Source organism: Ursus arctos, unplaced genomic scaffold, assembly GCF_023065955.2.
Source record: "Ursus arctos isolate Adak ecotype North America unplaced genomic scaffold, UrsArc2.0 scaffold_28, whole genome shotgun sequence".
Taxonomy (NCBI): domain Eukaryota; kingdom Metazoa; phylum Chordata; class Mammalia; order Carnivora; family Ursidae; genus Ursus; species Ursus arctos.
Genome location: NW_026622963.1, coordinates 35,165,485 through 35,187,700, shown reverse-complemented (window position 1 = coordinate 35,187,700; position 22,216 = coordinate 35,165,485). Strand labels below are relative to the sequence as shown.

The following is a 22,216-nucleotide window of genomic DNA, read 5'->3' as shown; positions in this document are numbered from 1 at the left end:
TCTGCTGGCCACGCTGCAGCCAGTGATCTTTCTCAACACGTGGGATGCACCAGCGCCTTGCTTCTGCCCACCTCCAGTTTCATCACTTGCCACACCACACAAAAGATTATTTCCTCTCCTTTTACATTGTGGAATCCTCAGCGCCTGGCACAAGGCAGACACTCCATCAGTATGTGGAATGTGCCCAAGGGCTGAGGCTGCACGAGGCTCCACGTCCACCTGTGGGCCATGGGGAGCTGCGTCCGCACCTGCTGGTGGGCCGCAGGAGCCCGCCGACACCTGGCCCTGTGCCGGCCTTGCCGCCCATTGCAATCCTTTGTTCCCAGGACGGAAGAGAAGACCAGCGGTAACGCAGCCTTCCTCCCTGAGGGGTGTGGGTGTGGGTGTGGGTGTGGGTGTGGGTGTGGGTGTGGGGGGGCGGGCCGCCACTACAGGATTCAAGCTCAGCTCTCCATTCCGGTCTACTGGGCCACTTTCCAGGACGAGGGATCATGCTCCCCCCGGCCGGGAGGGGTCGCCCTGGGGCCGGAGCGAAGATGCGGGTCTGCGGGGCCGCTCCCGCCCGCGTGCTCAGGCGCAGGCGCGGAGGGCTCTTCCGGCGCTGCTTCGCCTCCGCCCGGCTCCCCCGAGGGGATGCTGCGGCTGGGCCGCGGGCTGAGGCAGCTTGTGTCCGGACGCGGGGCCCGAACCTCTGCCCGGCTCCCCTTCGGCGCCGAGATGCCCAAGAAAGCTGGTGCGACGAACAAGGCCAGTGGCAAGCCCCGTGGCAGGGGGAGGGTGGGCGGCGCGCGGGAGAGAGGCGGGGCACGCGGGCGGGGGAGCACCGCCGGCGGCTCGCACCCCAGAGACCCGGGGCTCCTGCGGCCTTCTCCCGCCCCCTTCTCTCCGGACGGCAGGGTCCGCGCAGGGCCAGCGATCCCCCGCTTCCCCAGCGCGTGGAGTGCGTCCTCGCCCCGGTGTGCTCACCCTCTGCGCACCGGCCGCCCCGCTGCCCCGTTCCCTGCACAGGGAGGTGGGCAACAGCTTCCGTCACATGAGTGGGTCTTCAGGACCACCGCCGTCCCTTCCTCTCCCCCAAATACACACCCTTCCAGCTTCGTTGCGCACAGGCGTGTGTCAGCTTGTGCTGCCGCAGGTGCAGGGATGAGTAAGAAGTGGTCCCTGCGCCCGGGCTAGGGACCATCACTAAGGTGTGGGAGCCAGAGTCTTCCCAGCGCAGGAGAAAAACATTCGGTTGGGTTGATTGGAGGGCTTCGTGCAAGAATTGATTTGGAATGCTTGGAAAACCTTTCCGGGTGGCCAGAAATTCCTGGGAGCGACTAGCTTGTCGTGGTTAAAGGTGAAAGGGAGTAGTGGAAGGCTCAGACGTGTGGGAAAGTGTCTTATAGCCTGTAAAGTTGTAGTGTGGTGGTGGTTGTCGTTTTAGGGTAAGAGCCAGAGCAAGGAACCAGAGAGACCACTTCCTCCCTTAGGGCCTGTGGCGGTTGATCCTAAAGGTTGTGTCACCATAGCCATCCATGCCAAACCCGGGTCCAAACAAAACGCTGTAACAGGTATATGTGGACACTGGGGTGGGAGTCACGAAGCGGGGGTGGGGGATCCCCCTCCATCCTCCCTTTGCCTTGGTTAGCTGAAAGTTGATCCTGTACAGTCGGTGTATTTCTCACATCTCCCATTAGAGGCTTCCCCGTTTTAAAATTCTAGATTCTAATATAAAGGTGTAAATCCAGTGTCAAAAGTGATATACGATATTTAAAACATACCAAGTTTGATGAAAAACCATTGTATATTTTCCCTCTTAAAAATATGTTATATTAGAAAGGACACATGTAGAAAGATGCCTAGAATTATTAGTTTGTCCTATTTCAGAACTGGAGACATTGGCCAGAGAAAGAAAGAAGAGACATTTTGGTTGAGTTTAATGACCACTGGCCCGAGGAGGAAGAGAAAACCTGGTTTCTGAGAGCCCTGGTCATCAGCTCCTGTGTGAACTTGTTTTAAGTTAAAATAATACAAAACTTTTTTGGGCCCAGTTCTTGCTCTCTGTGGGATGGGATATTGGACTACGAGGCTTTCAGGCTATTCCCTGGCCCCCAAACGGTGCCTCAGGGATCTCTTAGGTGGACACGGGGAGGCCAGCAGGCAGGGCTCCTGAGTAGCTGTGTTTCATTTATTATCAATGTTGGGAGTCCAGGGGAACTTGTGTAGGGGCGGGGGGGGGGGGTATTCTGAGTGGGGAAAAAAGTTTGAGAACCATTGATCTGAATTATTGTGAAGGTCTTTTTCATCTCCAAACTCTTTATTCCTTTTCTTTTTTTTACACCTTGAAAACAAGACCTCCGAATTGGGGTGCTGGGCGTGGTTTGTGCTAGTGGCTGTGTTCACTTGGCTGTGTGTGGGCTGCCCCCACCGTGGCCAGCATGTTCTCAGTAGTCGCTGTGGACAGTCCCCTGTCAGCACACTGTGTGTCATCAAATCTGAGATGCCATCCACTGGAAGGTACCCAGTGTTCTGTAAACCAGCAAGACAAAATCCATGTGAACACTTTCTTTGCCATCTACTGTGAGACATCTGGATTTGAAAGCTACTAAAATGAGGAAAAGGGCACACCTTAGAATTGGAATCTGTGACAGGACAGGAGGCGGGTTGTTGCACCACTCTGTCCTTGTGGATTCTGTGGCCACACCGTGCACGCGGCAAGGTGTGAGGGTGTGAAAATGCCAACGTAACCCCAGGTGGGGACCAGCTTAAGCTCACTTGCAAACTCCTTTGAGTAAATATTTCTCGCTCTCTGGAATAACCGTGGAGGGCTAGGGGCCAGTGCACTGTATGAAGGCTGTATTGGTCAGGGAGGCAGGAGCACTCTTCAAAAGCAATGTTCTTTGTCCCAGGATGTCAAAGCACGCACTCAAACTTAACTTTGACTTACAACATCGCTATATAGCCATGTGCCCTTGGACACATCTGGATTTGTTTCCTCATTTGTAAAGTGGAGATCATAATGGCATTAACATCTTCTTCATAAAGCTGTTATGAGGATTAAACAAGCTAATATTTTGAAGTCCCTAAAACATGTTTGTGTGCTATTGAATTAGTGTGTACACAGTGCTGTTTGTTTAAATGCTGCATTTTACAAACCTTAAAGAGGCATTTCACATGAGCTGAATCTAGCCCGGTGCTCTCATTTTCCCGGTGAGGTGACAGAACCGTGAGCTGGCTCGTTCACACCCAGCTCCGGATCCTGCCTTGGGCTCTTCGTATCACTCGGGCAGTTTCCAGTTGCCTGAGGCTGGACACTGCCCATCTTGGTCTGCAGGACGGGAGAAATGTCGGTTTTCTCTGGATTTCTTTCCTGAAGTGGCGGAGGCATAGTTACCATGTTCATGTTCCCTCCAGTGTGAGCAGTTGACTCGCTCATTTCTTCGTGCAGTAGTTATTGATGGAAAACCCGCCCTTGGCAGGGAAATGCAAACCCTTGTACAAAATATCCTCGCTCCTTAAGGATACAGTCCGCACTGATTTCGTTCCAGACGTGACTGCGGAAGCTGTGAGCGTGGCCATAGCAGCCCCCCCGTCGGAAGGAGAGGCTAATGCCGAGCTCTGTCGGTACCTTTCCAAGGTCTTGGAGCTCAGGAAGAGTGACGTGGTTTTGGATAAGGTAGGTCTCTTTGGAAACAGCTTGGATGATTACACATGTCATTATTTTATAAATAAGGGTTCTTTCTTTTCCAAGTAATTGAAAAGCTAGGTTTTTTAAAAAAAACTCTCATCCATTTAATCACTAAAATGTGTGAATTCTGTGCAGTCTCCTTCATTCCTACTGCCTTGATCCTTATTCAGACTGACCATGCTCTGTACATGTATTCCTTAGTTGCCATCATTTCGAGCATTTTCTCCTTTCTACATGTATTCCTGTACCTGCTGTCAGATTGATCTTGTCTGTCTCTTCCTCAAGTCATCACCATACTAACAAATCTGAAAGGGGTCCTTTAGTGAGTCCATCAACATGTTTCTGGTCCCCCACGTTATCCTGGCTCCCTGGAGAAACTCATTAAGGAGAGAGAGGGCCAGGTGAAGTCATTTTTTACTTCAACCCCCCCCCCAGGGTTTGCTCTGGGGGTGGGTATCAAAATCACCTGGGAATGACGTCTAAAACACGTTCTTGGGCATCACTCAAGACTTACTGAAATAGAATGTGCAGGATGAGACCCTGCCATGCTTCTAGTGAGACACTGTCTAGATCCAGGTTCTAGCGGGCATTCAGTGTCTTTGGTTAATAGGCTGCATCTAAAAGTCTCTCCCATCAGGCCGCGTCCCTTGATACAGCTCCACGTGTGGTCGATCACTTCTGATTCTGTCAGTGCACATGCTCTGACGTTGGCCTGAAAGGCACTTCCCACACTTCTACCCCGATCGATATTCCCTGCTCTACCTTCTTTAAAGGATGCTTCAAAATGAAACCCTTGGCTTAGTTGGTTGTGGAATTAGAGCATTTCTTTCTTTCTTTCTTTTTTTTTTTTTAATTTTCAGAAATGTATAACAGAACGAGCACTTTGTTCTGTATTTGGAATTACTTTTATACAAAGTTTATGTAAAATTGCAATATTTGGTAATTTAAAAAATAATTTTCACTTTTAATTTAAGCAAAGAAGTTACTTAAAAACACAACATTCTACGTCTGGACACGATTCACTTTGAAATTCCAATGCCAGTTGTTATTATTACAAAAATTGGTGTATGAAGGTAAGAACCCTGGAGAGTTGTAAACATTTGCGGTAAGGTGGAACCTAAGACACAGTCATTGGTTAGACCAGAAATCCAGACATGAGCGGAGAAGGTGCCAGCTCAGCTGTCGGGAAAGCCGCAGCCCACCTGGCGGCAGCCCCAAGGACACGGCTGCGACGGCTGCAGCTGAGCCCTGCTGTCTGTAACAGCACTAGAATGTTCGCCGAGTCATCCTGACACCGTTTTTTCCTTTTGGTCCAGGGTGGTAAATCCCGTGAAAAGGTGGTGAAGCTATTAGCATCTACGACCGCAGAAGAGATCTTGGAGAAATTAAAGCAGCAAGTTGAAAAAAAATAAAAGCAAGTTATGAGAAGTACATCCTTGAGAAGCTTTTTAATTGCTATTCACGAAGAGCCTGTCAAGTAGGAAAATATATTTCAGTGCACTGAAGAACATGAAAAAAAAAGTTAAGAACAGGACTCAAAAAAGAAGTAGGAATTTGAAAAGTACTGTATGTTCAGTGTAGGTTCTGACATCCAAACAGTTTGGAACATGTTAGTCTGATTGCATCGCATTACAGAATAACAGAGCTGGAAGATCTTCAAGATGACCTCCGTCAGCCCCGTTCATCCCGTGACGGGGCTTCTGTATCCAGGATCACACCGTGCAGGAGGGTGCCTGGAACCCAGACCCCTGGACTCCTGGTTGGATGCAGTTTGTCCTGATACTAATGAAGACGTTTCCACAGCACCTCCAGGGTTCTGAGGATCGCCTTCTCGAGAGTTTACAAGTGACAGAAGAAAACCTGTCACACTGCTTTGTGGTCTTACTTTATATTTTAAAAGGCTTATCGAAATACAAAGATGCTTTTTCTGTCTCTTGAAAACTCTATGGAGCATTTTGTGAGAAAGTAATAATCATCAGGACTTGTAATTTACTGTTAATTATTTTGGGGAAGTCACTGAATTTTTGTCCTCGTTGGATGGTGCAGTCTTCAAATCTGGTAATTCTTATGAATCTCCAAAGATCCTTAAAAGAAGAGGGCCTGGAAGCTACTTTCAGTATTTGTAAAAGTCTATCAGAAATCATATCTACATTAAAGCTTCAAAAGCTAATGATAAATACTTTGTTTTTAAATATCTAATACAAATTATAGTGATTTGGTCAGGTAAATAACAAGTTCATTACCTTTGCTGATCAGAATCAAAGCAGTTGTATGCTTTTGTCTAAGTACTTGACAAAATATATTGGTAGACAAAATGTTTAAAAATACAAAATCCCCAAGAAGGACCAATAATACAAACTATTTATGGTGACAGAGCTGGGACACAGCCATCTAATACAACTCTTACTCTGTTGATAGGAACCAAGACAAGAGTCGTCACTTGGACTCCCTAGACCACAGCCAGTACTGATGGCAGAACATGAATTATGCTCAGCTGCCTTCTTCTCGAAGCCATTATGCCATACTGCCTCCAAAAGTGCTCCTACTGTACCTGGTCTTGGCTTCAGAACTTCTCCTACTCTTTTCCATACGTTCCAGTGTGTGCTCTAAAGGCATTTTACTTACAGTTTTTTTATGTGGATTACTGTTAGGATGCTTTCCTTGACAAGTAACAGAAACCCAACTCAACTCTATCTGGCTTACACAGTAAAGGGATTTATTAGCCCAGTGCCTGGAAAGTCCAGAGGTCGGGATGACTTAGGGGTGAGTCTGATGGAGCCGCTCAGTGATGTCATAAAGGACCCACCTTTCATTCCTGACTCACTCAAGCTAGTAGTGCCCGCTTCGTCCTTAGGCCCACTTCTTTCACGGAGGCAAAAAGGCAATAGCTCTAGGCTTCCTGTCCACGAATCACCCCCTCCAGCAGGAATAGAGGCCACTCAGAAGAGCTCTGGTATTTTCTAAAAGCTCTGTTAGCCTCTCCCCACTCCTTTGTGTCTAGATGGGGAGAGAGAATCGGAGGATGTAGGTGGCACCTTTGCAATGTCTAAAGTTACAAACAACTAAAAACTCAGACTTCAGGAGGCAGTTTCGCTCTGGGCTCTGGGCTACCAGCATAGCCCCCGCCCAGGGATTTGTAGTAAGGGATTTGGGTAAGTAGTTCATTAACTGTAATGCAGGATATAAATTTAAAAACCCACTGTGACCCCTACTACACATTTTTAAAATGCATGTGACTAGAGACTAAAAATTTTAAGAAGCTAGATTTTCAGTTTACATCCAAGAGGTGGCACCATAATGCAAGAGCAGAAAGCCACGCAGAATTTGAAGGGGCAGACAGTTCCTTTCAAAGTGAGCAGTACCACTGGAAATGTCTTCTGTAGCACCTGACCACCGGTGTCGCACTCTGACCCTTCTTGTCTGGTCTTGGAGACATTTCTTAGGCTTATCCCCAGATTCCTTGAGTTCAGTTTGGGCCAGAGTGTGGAGTTAACTTCCTTGGCTGGGTACTCAGAAGTCCCAGCTCAGTACCTCCGTGGAGTCAGCATGGCCCCGAGCGTCTCCCTTCATTCTGCAGCTTTCAGAAATCCCAGTTTAGTTGGTGTTTTTGAAAATGGAATTGGGCTGGAAAATTGGCAAGGAACTCATTTCTAAACATGATGCCAGTTTCTTAATTTGAGTGAAGAACACACCCGCCAAACAGACTATATAGTGGGGTTTTCTAGTGAATACATTGTTACTTTGGGAAATCTCTTTAAACCAGTCATCATTTGAAGACTGCTTGGAGGGCTTGGGATCAGAACCAAGCAAATTAGGGGATGGGGCAGGGGAGCTCTGACCATCTGAGATAGACTCATTATATTCTTAGCGCCTTTCCTGGGACAACACTGGACACTGACACTTCCTGGCACAGGAGCTCCCCTTTTCTAGGCTCCAAGACCACCTACTTCTGCCCATATAGGCTTTCCTCTGATGATCCTTATAAGTCAGTTGATAAGGTTGTCAGCATTTTGTAATCATTTTCTGGCTGTGTGCCACAGGGTCCATCTAGTCCCCTTGAACTAGAGTCTGGGCAGCAGGGAACCCCCAAACTTGGCAGCACGGTTTACAGACTCAGTGGTCATTTCTATATGAAACTCCTCCATGATATGATTTTACTATCACACTGGCTTTCAAACTTTCAGAGCCTTACGTTCCCTAGAGATACCTTGGGGCTTGGAGAACTGGAGAATAGGGGAGTGAGTCAAGTCAGCAGAACTCCAAGCCTTTAGTCCTCTTCAAAAACTATGCTGTCAGTATGGTAGCTGCTAGGCACATGTGGTTACTGAGCACTTGAAATGAGGCTAATCAAATTTTTTAAAAAATAAAAGCATCATGGAAATAAAGGCTATGTTGGAAACAATAAAGAGGCTGAAAATAGGGCACAGAATTTGGAGGGCAGGATAGAGAAAAGGTGAGCAAAGAAAGTAAAATGACAGATCTAGAAGTCAGGCAAAGGGAAGTCAACACAGACACAACTGGGGTCCTGAAAAAGAACCCAAAAAGTGGAAGAGAACAAGAACTAAGATATGATCAAGAAAATATTGAAAAGAATTATTTTAAGGAATAAAAGGTGCAGCATCCCAGGGGAAACACTGACAAAGAATGGTTGACAAGGAGATAAACGCTAGTAAAGTTTTCTGATTTCAAAAACAAAAAAGCCCGTGGCCTCTAGACAAAAAGCTGAAGTCCTAGGAAGGGAGGGGGAGACAGGTATATGTACATTCATGTGTTGCTAATGGGAATGTGAATTGCTATAGTGTTTTAGAAAATGTGGCACTTACTAAAAATACAGGTGTTTTAACCTAATAATCCTACTTTGGAGAATACCTCATAGAACACATAAAAATGCCGAAGAATATATTGGCATAAAAGGGGAAACAATCTAAGTGTCTGCCTGTAGGAGAATAATCACATAATCAACAGAAAATCCATACTGTAGAATATTAGGCTGTTAATTTTTAATCTATAGTTACTGAACTGAAGTCATGTCTATTATGTTACATAAACAGAATAATATACATGTGTGTATATATTTATACATACAATCTCACTTTAGTAAAGGGAAAACATATCAAGTTTATACATATGTGTGTGGGCATGGTTGAAGAAGCGTACACAACAGGCCATATCACTGGATGAGTACAGCGATTGGTGGTGGCTCACTTTTTTATAACGTTTATTATTTTGTATACATACCAAACATATATAGTGAAGGAAATTTTAAAATGAGAAAACACTCAAATGAAAAAGCTCTGGCCTTTAGCAATTACAGCAGCTTTATTTATGTAATTCAAACAAAGGCTGGGGATCCTTTAGGGAGTTAAAGGCACTGGCAGTGGAAAAAAACCATGAGGTCATCATCACATCATCCCCTGAAGCTGTCCCAGGAGAAGTCACTGAAACCCAGAGGAAATCTAACTGGTAATTAATACATGGTGCTCTGTGTGTCCCTTAGGGACCGGAATGAAAACACCAACTGAATTAGCCCATCAGCCCACGGAGACACTGGTGAAGACTTGTGAGCTGCATTTCTTGCACCCAGGTCAGCCCAGAGGTCCCCCACATCTCACTCTACTTGTGAATGCACACGGACCTGCAACCGACTGTGGGCCCAGCCCCATGATGCATACTTGCTGTAAATGCTTTCACTTAATCCTACAAGGGGGCAGTCAGATTACACGTTAGCAGTTTTGATGGAAGACCTGCCCTCTTAACCTGCTTCTCCCATACCGCCCTGTAAATCTGAAAATCTGGGGGGCATTATCCACAGCTTATCTCCGCTTTCCCAGTCTGTGAGCACTGGTAACCAACTCCTCAGATAAGAATGTTTCTTGGGCACCTAGCAGCCTCCGCAGGGTACAGGGGCTGCAGCTACTTCCTCTTCAACTCTGGCACGTCCTGACAGCGTGTGGCCCTACTGACAAGCCCCACGCAGCCAGCTGGACCCAGGCCATCCTCTTCCAGAATGTCCACAGGTTAAGGGTTCTCTGCCGCCGCCACTACTTTCCTCAGAAGCTGGCCCTAGCAGAGGTCTAGCCTTCTGGAAAGGAGGAGATACCTGCTCAAGGCTTCCTTGGAGTCCAGTGGTATAATCTATTTGAATCTAGTTGTTGATTTGGCTCCATAATAATTTATCAGGAGCCAAGAGAAATCTTTTAGATAACACAGAACACAGGACAAAGAGTGTATCTGAATTCTGAAGTAGAAATCTAAAAATTAACATTGTAACTCCTACCAACTTCAAGAGTATTTACTCCTGTTGGCCTTAATTCATTCTAAATTAAAACACAGAAGATTGTAAAAGCACAGATTTCTAAATTTATAAATAGAGGAAGGACACTGAGTGACCTATATAATTGGGTTTTTCACACAGAATTAGCCAAAGTATTTAGTACTTCAGAATCCTCATTTATATCTCAAATATGCTTCTGTGGTCAAAATACAAGATACTGAAAGACAAATCCCAAATAAGCTTTTCAGTGAATGGTTTATAATATCTCAGTTTGTCTAACATTACCAAAGTAAGCACTTTCACAAGTCATCTTTCCAGCTAACTGAAGTTATTAAATGGTATTACAAGTTGCTATGAGCTGGGAATATATCTCCTACATTTTCTAATGAAAAAAAAAAAAGCCTTTCACTATAAGCAATAGTACTAAATAAAAGAAGTTAAAGGTCAAGGGCATAGGTTTCCATATACAGCCAAATCTGTGTTTGGGTTGAATGAATCAAAGGGAATAGGTCTGAGAAAAAATTTTACGTGTTAAAATAACTGTCTTTAGAAATAAGGTGTGGTGCTTTTATTAGAGTTCAGAATTAGTGTTAGCAGTAATCTTCAGGGCAAGAGATCACTTCCTTCCATTTTAGTATTCTAACCTTAAAACTGATATCTCATTACTCTTAATTCTATCATAAAGTTCTAGATTTTCCTTTAGGCGATTAAGTTGCAAAGGGAAAATTACATCCTGTCTGTTTAGCATTATACTATAAGGATTGCAGCTTTGAAAACCAAAACTATGCTAGATATCTCACCAGATATCTTTTTCCTATCTGGTTTTAAGAGTTCAAACTATCCTCAGAGCTGTGACCCATGGTTATGAATACTCTGGATAATCTCAAATCCTTCTAGCATTCAAGAAAGGAAAAAAAAAACGCTCTATCTCAAGTCTCCAGCAAGCTGGTCTCAAAAGGATATTAATCTGGTATGTTTCCATAATCAGCATTTGACATTTTAAAATCAGTGTCAATTTCAAACAGCAAATGCTACTAATTTTAGCTCAGTGTTTACATAAATTTTCTTTGATATTTGAAATTTGTTATATTCTGAAGGATATAATTTCTCCTTCTTTTGCTAATTCATATATTAATTCGCATAAGAATTACAAATCTTTACTCTGAATAATCAGTCTCCTCTACCTTATCGTCTATCAGTCGCTCTATATCCTTTAGACCAACACTGTGCTTTACAATTTAACAAATACTTCCCTCCCATTGATTCAACAAATGTTTATACAGCACCAATTATGTGCCATTGGAGTTTAATGGTCATATGCCCTAGTTTCTATCTTAAGCTCTTTTTTTTTTTTTAAGAATTTATTTATTTGACAGAGAGAGAGACAGCCAGCGAGAGAGGGAACACAAGCAGGGGGAGTGGGAGAGGAAGAAGCAGGCTCCCAGCGGAGCAGAGCAGGGAGCCGGATGCGGGGCTCGATCTCAGGACCCTGGGATCACGCCCTGGGCCGAAGGCAGATGCTTAACGACTGAGCCACCCAGGCGCCCCTATCTTAAGCTCTTGTATATTTGGTCACTTATTTTTATAATGACCCTGTGAAGAGTGGCAGGGTATTATCCTCATTTTCACAGGTGAGCCCATAAGCTCCATGTTTAACTGATTTTTCTCCATGTAAGGACGGGACTGGACACGAGGATTCCTTACAAGAAATGCTATAGGCTATTACAACTGACGATCTGAGATTAATTCCGTGTGACACTATTTTAATTCTTTCTTCTTCAGATAATTCTCGGAATTATCCTTAAATTTTTTTAATGTTATTTTCAGTCTCTCCCACATGAAGCAGAAGCCATGACTTATTCCTCTCAGTTTTTTGTTTTTTTTTTTAAGATTTTATTTGACAGAGCCAGCCAGCGAGAGAGGGAACACAAGCAGGGGGAGTGGGAAAGGAAGAAGCAGGCTCCCAGCGGAGGAGCCTGATGTGGGGCTCGATCCCAGAACGCCGGGATCACACCCTGAGCCGAAGGCAGATGCTTAACGACTGCGCCACTGAGGCGCCCCTATTCCTCTCAGTTTTAAGCAGACAGGGGAGAGTCTAATGGTGAAAAACCACCACCACGTAGGCTACTCATGCAGAACGCAGAAATAATTCATGTTAAAGGACACTTATCATATTTTCAAGCAGGGCTGATACTCAGGCCATCTGTGAATCTTTAAATACTGTTTGAAAATAAACTTTCCTTTTAGCTTCCTGAGACCCATCCCTCACTCCAACCCTGCCCCACGCATCCACAGGTCTCCTTAATTAGTGCCAGCAGCCAGCACAGCGGAGGGCTGTCAGGATCCCATTCTAAAGCTGTGGCCAGCTACTATCTCAGGGAGTCAGTGTCTGTGCTTTATCAATTGACAGATATTTTTCACAACCCATCTGCCTTCAGAGAGGATCTTGGCATGCAGTGAAGCCATTCTTAACTCTCTAGGCTACTTATCTGTAGTATAAAGATAAAGATGGAACAGCACTGTGCCTACTGATGTAATTAGAGGGGTATAGGGAAAACCCTTATCTTATTGTTGAAATTTTATTTACATCTGAGTGTGAAGACCTGATTTATTAGATCCTTTCCAATCAAACAGTTACCTGAAAGGATGGCTCTTCAGGAAGGGGAGTGGAGGGGAGAGTTGGATCCAGAGCATGGAGAAGTAGTGCCTGGAGAAGTCAACCTCAAGGGCCACTCAAGAGTGGAGTGCTAAGAGAGAAGTCAGCAGAAGGCAGATTTAGGGAGTTGCCTTTATATTCCTTTTCCCTACGATGAAACTTCTACTCTTAATATTACTCTTAAGCCAAATAAGCCTTTTCAACAGCTACAAAGGGAAGAGCAACAAAAAACCAAAAGGTTCATCACGTTAATGAACAGTCTAACTGCCAAAACTTGAGAGAGAAATTGCTTAATCTTGTATTTTATTTGAATAAAACCATTGTGTGGCCATTAAAATGATCTGGAATAAACTGATCAGTCTAAAAGGAAGTTACAGCATCACTGTATTTATACAAGAGGAAGCAGCAAAGGTGCACATTTGGAAGTGAATATAACATTGTACAATCAATTCACATTAAATATCATAAAAGTAGTTGGAATGCAGCATTATATACGTACTATTGAAAAGGAAAAAGGAACATTTACAGAGTTAAACTTTTGTATAACACGTGAATTTTGATGTGCTTTAACTTAGCAAAAAGCCTTATAGTTTGTAATGAAATGACTGTGTGCCCCAATCTCACCACCACTAGATCAAGACACTGAAAGTGAGAAGGGTCCCTTCCCCAGTTTATGGCTTTATTCTTGACATCCCTCTAAAAAGAGACCAAAGCGATTGTGGAACTGACTCATACCGGGAGTAGTGACAAAGTACCACGGTCACGACAACAAAAGCCAAAGAAACATCTACAATTGCTTTACCTTTAACTGCTGATGTCACGTACAGTACAAGTAAGCATAGTTGTGCGTTCATGAGTTGACTGCACTAACTTCTGTAAAAATTTAGGAATGAGCACATCTGAGTATATGGATACTTCCGTATCTTACAAAGTCAAATCAAGCATTTTCTACTTTAAAATTTTTATTTCTGTGTAAAACAAAGACAGAACTCCTGGCGGTCAAACAAGGAAAACAGACACCAAGTTCAAAGCACTATTAAGTCATAAAACAAAATAGAATCTGAGGTAGAAGTCAGGCAATATAATCCACAACCTTTTTAGGGGCTTACTGAACCATCACATCTCTAGTAAGATCTCATTTTTTAAAAAAAAGTCACAAGTTCCAAAAAGTTAATAATCCACTCTCTGAAATCAGATGTAAGATTATGACCAACAGAAGATACACACAAACTTTTGTCATGTTAACAGAGGAAATGGTTTTACTAAAAGCTGCTGACATTTCCATCAGTAGTAACCATAGGGAGGCCGTTGGTTGTAACCATAGTGTCCGTACTGGTGGGGGTAGTAAGGTTCTTGTCTGTGCTGCGGGTAATTGTTACCCCAGGATCGTCCATGCCACTGATTGGATCGATTGTCACTTGGCCACCCCCGTCTGCTATCCCTACCTCTAAACTGTCTGTTATCTTGCAACCTACAACAACAAAACAAAAAGGTTTTTATACTTCCCTTTTAAAAAACACGAATGACAAATCTATCCCAGTGCATTTTATTTCTCAATCTAATACTCCATAAACAAGACAGTAAAAAAATTTTTCTCTGCAGAATGTTACATAGAGCACCAGTTATTCAAAACTTTCCTAAGATTTAAGTCATTCTTCCAGTATTATACTGGATACACTTTGCAGAGAAATAGGCAGACCACAACACAAAACCCACAACAATAGGATAGTTCTGAATCAAACTGAAGTCTATTCAATTGTACAAGGGCAGTAAGGTCATTTATTCCTTTTATCTATTTTGAATTATTAAATAGATGAAATTTCCATTGTATAACTTTCTAAAGTAAAACCAAAGACAATGCCTTCCTTATGGAATCCAGCACAAAGTTTTGTAGAAGACTCTAGGTTTGTAAAGCATATTTGCAGAGAAAATAAAATGTCAGTCCGCAGAAAGAACATTTTAAAAGAGAACACTAAAACACATACACAATTGAACGGCAAAGAAAAAAATACATGATGCTGACAAAATATTAAAGCAAATATTTACCAGCCACTCACTGTGTGCAGGCAGTTACCAGGCATGAGGTGCACCGTACTGAACAGAAACACTGGTTCCTGCCCTCACTGGCCTTATGGGCTCATGGAGTAAAGCCGTCCTCTCCCACATCAGCCACCTGCATGTCTCCTGAAGTAATACATACCGATTGCCTCTATTTCTCTGGTTCCCACCAGCTCTGCTATTCCATTCCTCAACGATTGGAGGGGACTCAGGAGGGCGTTTCAGGTATTCCTGGTACTCTTTGTCATCTTCTGTGAATCTACTGGCAAACATCTCTTCAAAATTGGGAACAGCTTCAGAAGTGTCTGTCATCCTGAAATTCTGTACAGTTTTTAATAGGTTTCTATGAGAATTTAAAAAAAAAAAATACTGTCTCACCAGGTAGTGTAAAAAACCAAGAAATGAACAATTTTAGGTAAGGTACTCGTAAAAGTCTTTGTATAGTTTTAAATTTAAGATGGTTTTAGACATTCAGTCTGGTATTTCTTGATTTCTGTACCACAGGCATTGTGCTGACGCCTGGGATACAAAGATGAACAATATATCATGGTCTCTACCCCCCAAAGAGCTCTCAGTCTAGTGTAAGAGACAGACATAGTGTAAATACAAAGGGAGGAACAGTGAATGTCAAGAAACAAAGCTGAACAAATAAATGGTCAGGGACCAAACTGAAAAACTGTGTTCAATGCAAGCAACTTCGCACTTACTCTGGTAGGAAAGGGGGAGCCTTAAACCTAAGTGGTTTAAGCAGGGAAGCCTCAAGGGCAAACTATTTAGAAGGACCACTTTGCTAAGGGAGAGAAGAGATTAGTGAGGGACACACCAAAGGCAGATTACTGCAGGACTCGAGGGCTCGATCTGAGGCAGAAAATCTGAGCACAGTTTTTTAAGAATTCCAGGAGAAATTAACCACTAACTAGATGCTGGAAGAAGAGGGGGGAGTAAAGGATAACTTCCAGGCTTCTAGCCAAATGACTGGATGGGCTGTGATGCCGTAACTACAGGAAAAAGGGTAGGTGAGGATACAGAGTTTGAAGTTCATTATGGTATGTACGTCCACATGGAGAGTGAGCTCCCAGTTACCTATATGGAACTGAGAACTAGGGTGATGATAACTATGGGAGACATCAGCAATTCTGTTGGTGCTTAATGCTATGAGAGTGGATGAGATTTCTCAGGAAGACTGTGGAATAAGAGTATCAAGGAGCAGAATCCTGGAGAACAATGACCTATAAGGAAGTTGGAAATAAAGAAGAAGAGGAGAACACACACACACACACACACACACACACACACACACACACAGAGATAAGAACCAGAAGAGCTTCCCACAGAAGGCAAGAGAATAGAGTGAATGGTCCTCAGTGCTGAATGGCACAATGATAGAACCAAGAAGAGAAAATTAATTGGATTTAGCCATCAGGAGGCGATTATGTTAGAGTACTAGGGATTGAAGCAGGACTGCAGTTTATTGAGAAGTAATTGGAAGCTAAGGAACTAGAAATCTACACGGATTACAGACTAAGCTTTCAAGAAGCTTCACTGAACACAAGAGAAAAAAAGGCAGTAGCAAAGCAGTTACTGGAAGATTACCTCGTTTTTCCCAGGACAGTGTACCTGAGGTTGTTTATAAGAAAAGAAAACCAGTAAAAAAGAGAAACTGAAAATACAGGAGAGACATGAAAATGGAAAGGCAAATAAGCATTTAAATGAATAGCTACTCAAGTGTAGGATACTTTATAAAGGCATCCAATGTACTCTTATTCTATGACAAAATGAAAAATAACTACGATACTGTCTAACAGCTAAAAAAACCCTGAAATCTTTTATCGGCTGGGTTCCCCAGGCCAAGTATGGGTTCATTCAAGTAGTATTTCTGCAGCCACGTTCTCAGAGAGCTGACATCAGTTCTCTGAGAAAGGATTTGGCTTAGGCTACAAGAGGCCTCATCCTTGAGAAACCAGGGGACCAAGAGTTCACTTCTTTTAATCTTTATCCAAGATCTGGAAGCCAGCCCGATCAGTACTGGGTAGGCAGCCCTCTTACCAGTCTTCCTTGGCCAAACAGTGGTCAGTACTCCTGTCCCCTGCCTTTCCTAACCCAAACTTCATCTTTCTACTCTTTGCCTCAAGACTCCTAAAGCCAGTTTTATGATTTGGGACGTATGTGACATCATGCTAAAACTTTAAAACTGAATCTCCCCCTCTTGCCTGACAACCTAAAATTATTTTTTCTTCCTGTATTACTTCAACTTAAAATGAAAGCCTTTGACAAAGACATGTGATGGTGAAAGGCAGCTTCTTCATTAGTTTTTCTGCCAAATCCCTCAAGACATATGCCAATATTGATACTACTGCCCTTAACCCAACAAAATTAAACCCAGGCTATTGTGTGGATGCAAGAAGCAATACCCAGAAGTTTTCTCTTTCAGGCTACTGCTCTCATAGACTTTCAGTGTGTCTGGGATTGGCAAACTGATGTCAAATTCTCAAATCCAAGGGATGATTTGTAGTAAGTTCAGCTAAGGAAAATCGTGCCCGGATTTTTAGAGGAATCACAGAAATCTCCAGAAGGATGACCCATATCCCACCAGACAGGGAGTAAAAAATTATAAGGCAAGGTAAAAATACTACTCCCACGATCCCCCCTGCCACAAGTGAACAAGTTTCTTTACCAGCACTCATGAGAATGGGACTTAAATAGAATTCTTATAGATCTGAGCTTTACTTACCCCAGCAATCTGAGCCAGCTGCAATGTTTAATGTTTATGTTGTTTCGATCTGTGGGAGGGAAAAAAAACGCTTGAATCCCTCGAAAGAAACCCTCAAAAGGTGTGTGGGGTGGGGGCAGGGGAGAAGGGGCTGGTTACAAACGCTCCGCTGGGCCTTCTAAACCAGTAGGCTAGTCCGAGCAAGAAGGAGAACACGCTGCGTTCTCTTCCTTCTCTTCCTCGAAAGGAAGGCGTCAGCCCTTCAGACCCGTCCTCCAACACCACTAGTTTTTCTTTCTCTCTCTCTCTCTCTTTTTTTTTTTTAAGATTTATTTATTTGAGAGTGAGAAACAGCGAGCACAAGCAGAGGGAGAAGCAGACCCCCTTGCTGAGCTGGGAGCCTGACGTGGGGCTCGATCCCAGGACCTGGAGATCGTGACCTGAGCCGAAGGCAGATGCTTAACCATCTGAGCCACCCAGGCGCCCCTCCCCCTTTTTTAAAGATTTATTTACTTATTACCACTAGTTTCTTTATAAGTAACACCACAGGCAACTCTGGCTGCAGGCGACTGACGCCGGACAAGACTGCTCGCACTGGGCCTTCGCTGCCCAGGAGACGGACCCAGACCTCCACCAGGGCCCGGCAGGGCTTGCCCACCAAGGCTCTGACAGGTCTGCTCCCTCCCGGAGCACCTCAGCGCCCCAGACGCGACGGCCTGTGGAGGCCGAGAGGGATCCCCGCTCCGTGCGGCCCCTTGGCTCGGCCTGCCCAGCTCCCTGCGGCCCCCACAACGGGCGACCGGCTCGCCGAGGGCTGCATCCATCCCGCTCCGGCCGCACCCCCCAGCCGCACACGCAGGAACACCCACCTCCGGCCCACACCGCTGCCAAAGGATCTCCCACTACTTCAGCTCTCCAAGGTAACGGAGCCACTGGGGCAACAAGCCGACATTCGCCTGACTTCCGCTTCCGGCGGGCCAGCGCGGGGGCGGGGCTATCAGGTCTCGCGATAATCACGGGCTCGGCGTGCGGGGTCTTCCCAGTCGCTGCATCGACGGTGCGACTCGCGGACAGCCCCCGGCGGCTCGTCGGAGGGGCGATTCCCTGCGTGCGCTCTCCGCCCGCGCGCCCTGGGCAGGACACAACGTTGCTGTGTGTGTGAAGTGTCCCCCTGGCTGGGCGCCGGTGACGGGTGGGGATGGGAGTTCAGGAAATATGCGGAGAGGCGAATGGGAGGCCACTTCCGGCGACGCGAGGCGAGGGCTGCGGTGGACTGTGGGCACGAGTGGAGGGCCTCAGCGGTCCCACAGCTCTCACCCCTGCCCGGGCGGGCCGCGGTAGGAGGGTGTCGGTAGTCCGGTCCTTACTCGTTTTTGCTGAAGCACCCCCCCCCTCTGCACCCGCTGAAGTCGTCAGCGCCCAGCTACCTCCAAGTGCCTTGGCCGTTCCTTCTCGGGTGTTCTGCGGTTGTACCAGCGCGGGGTTTCCCAAACGTAACTCGCCCCTCGCTCTCCCGGACGACTTTCTAGGCGGTGCACCCCCTTTTGTTAGCATAACCGCCAGTTTCCACTTGGAAACTTGGATGTCCAGGATTGATACCATTTTTTTTTTTTCTTTTACTGACTCCCGACAATTTCTGTCGATTCTACCTTTGCAGAAATTCCGGCATCCATCCACTCTCCTTACCCACTGCGTCCACTTACTCCAAATTCTCATTACCATCCCCTGAACAGGGTGAATGTACAGCCTTTCTCTAGATACCTTCCTTTAAGCACCACTCGCCTGCCCTCCCAGCTGACGGAGCTGCTATAGTCCTCTTCAAGCGCAGCTGCGATCAAAAATCTTCACTGGCTCCCTGTTGCCTGTCGGTTAAAGGCCAAATTTATTAACTTAGATTCAAAACTCTGACTTTATTTTCTGTTGTTCCCCTTTCATCCTCCCTTGTCCCTGGCAAACCAGACTGTATGAATTACCCCATTACCTTTCTAAAGACTGCTTCCGTCTCTTTCTCCATGGAATACCCTTCCCTCCCCATCTTCTTAGTATGTTGAAATTCTGTCCATTCTTTAAAGCCAGATAAAGTGACCTCTCCATCTAGAAATAAATTTTTGTTCCTACCGAATGTCCATCCTACTTTCTGGACCATTCATTCAGGTAGTACCACTTTCTAATTTTGAACTAAAATTGTGTACAACTCTTCCCCCTACTAGACTGTAAACAGGCCTTTTTCATTTCTGCATCCTGGAATGTGTAATGTGCTTTGCACAAAGCAAGCACTCAATGCAGAATGAATGTGGAACTGTGAACATTCCAAGCCATGTTTTAGAAACACTGAGCCAGCAAAAGAGAATAGAACAGTATGGATGAGGAGCTCTGGTAGTCTCCTGTGTTGGATAGTAGAGGTGAGAGGGGAAAGAGCAAGGTTAGAATAACTTGAGTAACACTCTCCTTGGTAACAGATTGGACAGTAGGGGAAAAGGATTAGGAGGAGTCAGGGAAGATTCCACCCCTGTAAGCCTGGGAAGTTGGGAATCCCAACCCAAGCCAACTCCATGCAAGTGCAGAGCCTGACACAGGTCTTGGTCCCACAACCCTGAGATCACAACCTGAGTTGAAACCAAGAGTTGGAGGCTTAACTGAGCCACCCAGGCACCCCTTAGGGTGAGTTAATTTAAAGCAGAAATGAGCTCAGTGCTCAAAAAGATTTGTAGAATTTGAGAATGGCATGTTAGGAGTATAGGACTAAGGCTGAAGAAGGAGAGGTTATGCCTAAATATGTAAATGTGTTAGTCATCTGTGAAGAAACAACAGTTGAAATCAACAGTGTATATGATCTTTCTAAAGGAGAAAGTATTTATAGAGAAGAGCAGAAGGCCAAGGCCTACACCTCAGGAAATACCCATATTTAGGAGGCAGGAATAGGAAATATAAACTCAAAGAGGAGATTAGAATAAATACATGGTAGCAGTGTAACAGTTGAAAAACTCAGAAAAATGCTTCCCCACCTGGTATCAGGAGTCAGGGAGGATAGTTGGAAAAGGGAGGGTGGTTGAAGAACAGTTTGCTGGCTTCCTTGTGACTTTATTATGTCATTGTTTCCAGGTGATGAGGACTTGCACAGGAAAGAGTGTATCTCTTTAATTTCATAAGTACTTAGGTGATTCTAGGCTTCTGAGAGTTTCTGTGAAGAACTTTAGGTATTCAATCCAATTTTCAAATGAAACTTTTTCCCTATTCATTTTTTAAATATTCTTTTCCTTTAAAAATTATTGGAACGCCTGGGTGGCTCAGTCCTTAAGCATCTGCCTTTGGCTCAGGTCATGATCTCAGGGTCCTGGGATCTAGCCCCATGTTGGGCTCTCTGCTCAACAGGGAGCCTGCTTCTCCCTCTCACTACCCACCCCCAACTCATGCTTTCTCTTGCTATTTCTCTCTCAAATAAATAAATACAATCTTGAAAAAAATAAAAGATTTATTTACCCACCCTAGAGACAGAGAGAAGGTAGGGGTGGTGGTGAGGGGGTTGGGGAGGGAGGGGCAGAGAGAGAGAATCTCAAGCAGACTCCCCACTGAGGGGATCCCACCACCAGGACATCATGACCTGAGCTGAAACCAAGAGTCGGCTGGATAGTAATGTCCTTAGGCCTGTGGATACATCTGAAAAAGTTTGCCTTATATTAGTTAACTTTTTTGTCCCTGTTACTAATATTACTTCTCAGTGTTTTATCTTCGAGCAACTCTGTAAATTAACCTAATTTTACCCATAATTTCAAGCCTCACGTCGACCCAGTGATCTGGAGGCAAAACACACCAGCAGACGTCCCTGGGGAATCATGGCAGCTAAAGACTCCTACTTTCAGAGGCCGTGAGTGACCTTCGACAATGACCACTTTAAAGATGGTGAAACTGGGGTTCAAGAGGTTATGCAGTTGTTTCAAGGGCCCAGCTGGTAGGTGGCAGCAGGATTTGGATCAAGTCAGTGATACTTCACAAAGCCTTGCTCTTTCCACATTGAAACACTGTTTCCTCCTTCATACTCCACACATCTTGAGCCACACTGAGGCGCCTTGCTGCTGCCACACAGCCCGGACTCCCCCTATCCAGGGCTGGTATGGAGCCCCAGAAGGCAGGAACTCCACCCCTGCAGCCTCCCACCAAAAAGTGCCGCGGGACAACCTACCAGTTGCCTCACATTCCCCGACTTTGAACGAACTTCTTGAAGGTGTATCTTACAGGCAGGATGCAAGTCAGAGGGCTGATCTCCAGCTGAAAGGAAGGCTGGGCAAAAGTGAGCTTTTAGTTTCCTCTTGGGAGGAGCAGGACTTGTAATCCTCTAAACAGAAGAAGGATATTCAAAAGATGCTGGCAGACAGGAAATGTGACAGTTATCTACTGTGCTCTGGTTTATGACTTACCCCATTTTGCCTCGTGTTATGGTTCCTAACATACATAAAATCACAATATCGAAGCACTGCAAAAGATTATCTGGTTGAAAACTTTTTTATTTTTTATTTATTCTTATTTTTTAAAGATTTTATTTATTGATTTGAGAGCGAGAGAGCATCAGCAGGGGGAGGGGCGAGGGAGAAGCAGACTCCCTGCTGAGCAGGGAGCATGATGTGGGGCTTGATTCCAGGACCCCAGGATCAGGACCTGAGCCGAAGGCAGCCACTTAATCAACTGAGTCCCCCAGGCTCCCCTACTGTTTTTTTTTAAACTAATGCTGTAGGAGATGAAATGACTTCTCCAAGGTCACAGAATTGGTCAGTGGCAGGTCAGCCATACTTCACGATTTAACACGTCTTTTGAATACCTGTTCGGTGCCAGGTACTGTTCTGGGCCAAACAT

The 22,216-nt window shown here is 44.9% G+C and overlaps 3 protein-coding genes across 5 annotated transcripts; 2 read left to right on the top strand and 1 right to left on the bottom strand.

Annotated features, from left to right (window-relative positions):
• The first annotated feature begins 579 nt into the window (after positions 1-579).
• Positions 580-12,970, top strand: CUNH15orf40 (chromosome unknown C15orf40 homolog). 2 transcript variants are annotated; one of them, XM_026510552.4, is made up of 4 exons: positions 580-747; positions 1,427-1,553; positions 3,531-3,658; positions 6,089-12,970. In XM_026510552.4, exons 1-4 carry the CDS (start codon positions 634-636, stop codon positions 6,278-6,280), a joined length of 561 nt encoding a protein of 186 aa, XP_026366337.1. In that variant the 5' UTR covers positions 580-633; the 3' UTR covers positions 6,281-12,970. The 2 variants fall into 2 exon arrangements, with proteins under 2 accessions (XP_026366337.1, XP_026366338.1); XM_026510553.4 differs by having other exon boundaries at positions 589-747; positions 4,987-12,970.
• On the bottom strand, positions 12,887-18,353 carry RAMAC (RNA guanine-7 methyltransferase activating subunit). 2 transcript variants are annotated; one of them, XM_057303802.1, is made up of 4 exons: positions 18,238-18,353; positions 17,390-17,438; positions 14,801-15,001; positions 12,887-14,071 (listed from the first exon to the last, which is right to left on the bottom strand). In XM_057303802.1, exons 3-4 carry the CDS (start codon positions 14,968-14,970, stop codon positions 13,885-13,887), a joined length of 357 nt encoding a protein of 118 aa, XP_057159785.1. In that variant the 5' UTR covers positions 14,971-15,001; positions 17,390-17,438; positions 18,238-18,353; the 3' UTR covers positions 12,887-13,884. The 2 variants fall into 2 exon arrangements, with proteins under 2 accessions (XP_057159785.1, XP_026366339.1); XM_026510554.4 differs by lacking the exon at positions 18,238-18,353 and having other exon boundaries at positions 14,801-14,979; positions 17,390-17,440.
• Positions 15,648-21,847, top strand: LOC130541958 (uncharacterized). The gene is made up of 3 exons (XM_057303721.1): positions 15,648-15,652; positions 17,918-18,522; positions 21,143-21,847. Exons 1-3 carry the CDS (start codon positions 15,648-15,650, stop codon positions 21,235-21,237), a joined length of 705 nt encoding a protein of 234 aa, XP_057159704.1. The 3' UTR covers positions 21,238-21,847.
• Positions 21,848-22,216: the final 369 nt, after the last annotated feature.

Excerpts from the sequence above, each read along its gene's own strand:
- CUNH15orf40 (XM_026510552.4), top strand. The coding sequence starts at position 634 with ATGCTGCGGCTGGGCCGCGGGCTGAGGCAGCTTGTGTCCGGACGCGGG. Across the intron at positions 748-1,426 it reads AAGCTGGTGCGACGAACAAG|GGTAAGAGCCAGAGCAAGGA; the intron begins GCCAGTGGCAAG and ends TTGTCGTTTTAG. Across the intron at positions 1,554-3,530 it reads CAAACAAAACGCTGTAACAG|ACGTGACTGCGGAAGCTGTG; the intron begins GTATATGTGGAC and ends ATTTCGTTCCAG.
- RAMAC (XM_057303802.1), bottom strand. The coding sequence starts at position 14,970 with ATGACAGACACTTCTGAAGCTGTTCCCAATTTTGAAGAGATGTTTGCC. Across the intron at positions 14,072-14,800 it reads CAGAGAAATAGAGGCAATCG|GTTGCAAGATAACAGACAGT; the intron begins GTATGTATTACT and ends TTGTTGTTGTAG.
- LOC130541958 (XM_057303721.1), top strand. Across the intron at positions 18,523-21,142 it reads GCAGGACACAACGTTGCTGT|CCTCACGTCGACCCAGTGAT; the intron begins GTGTGTGAAGTG and ends CATAATTTCAAG.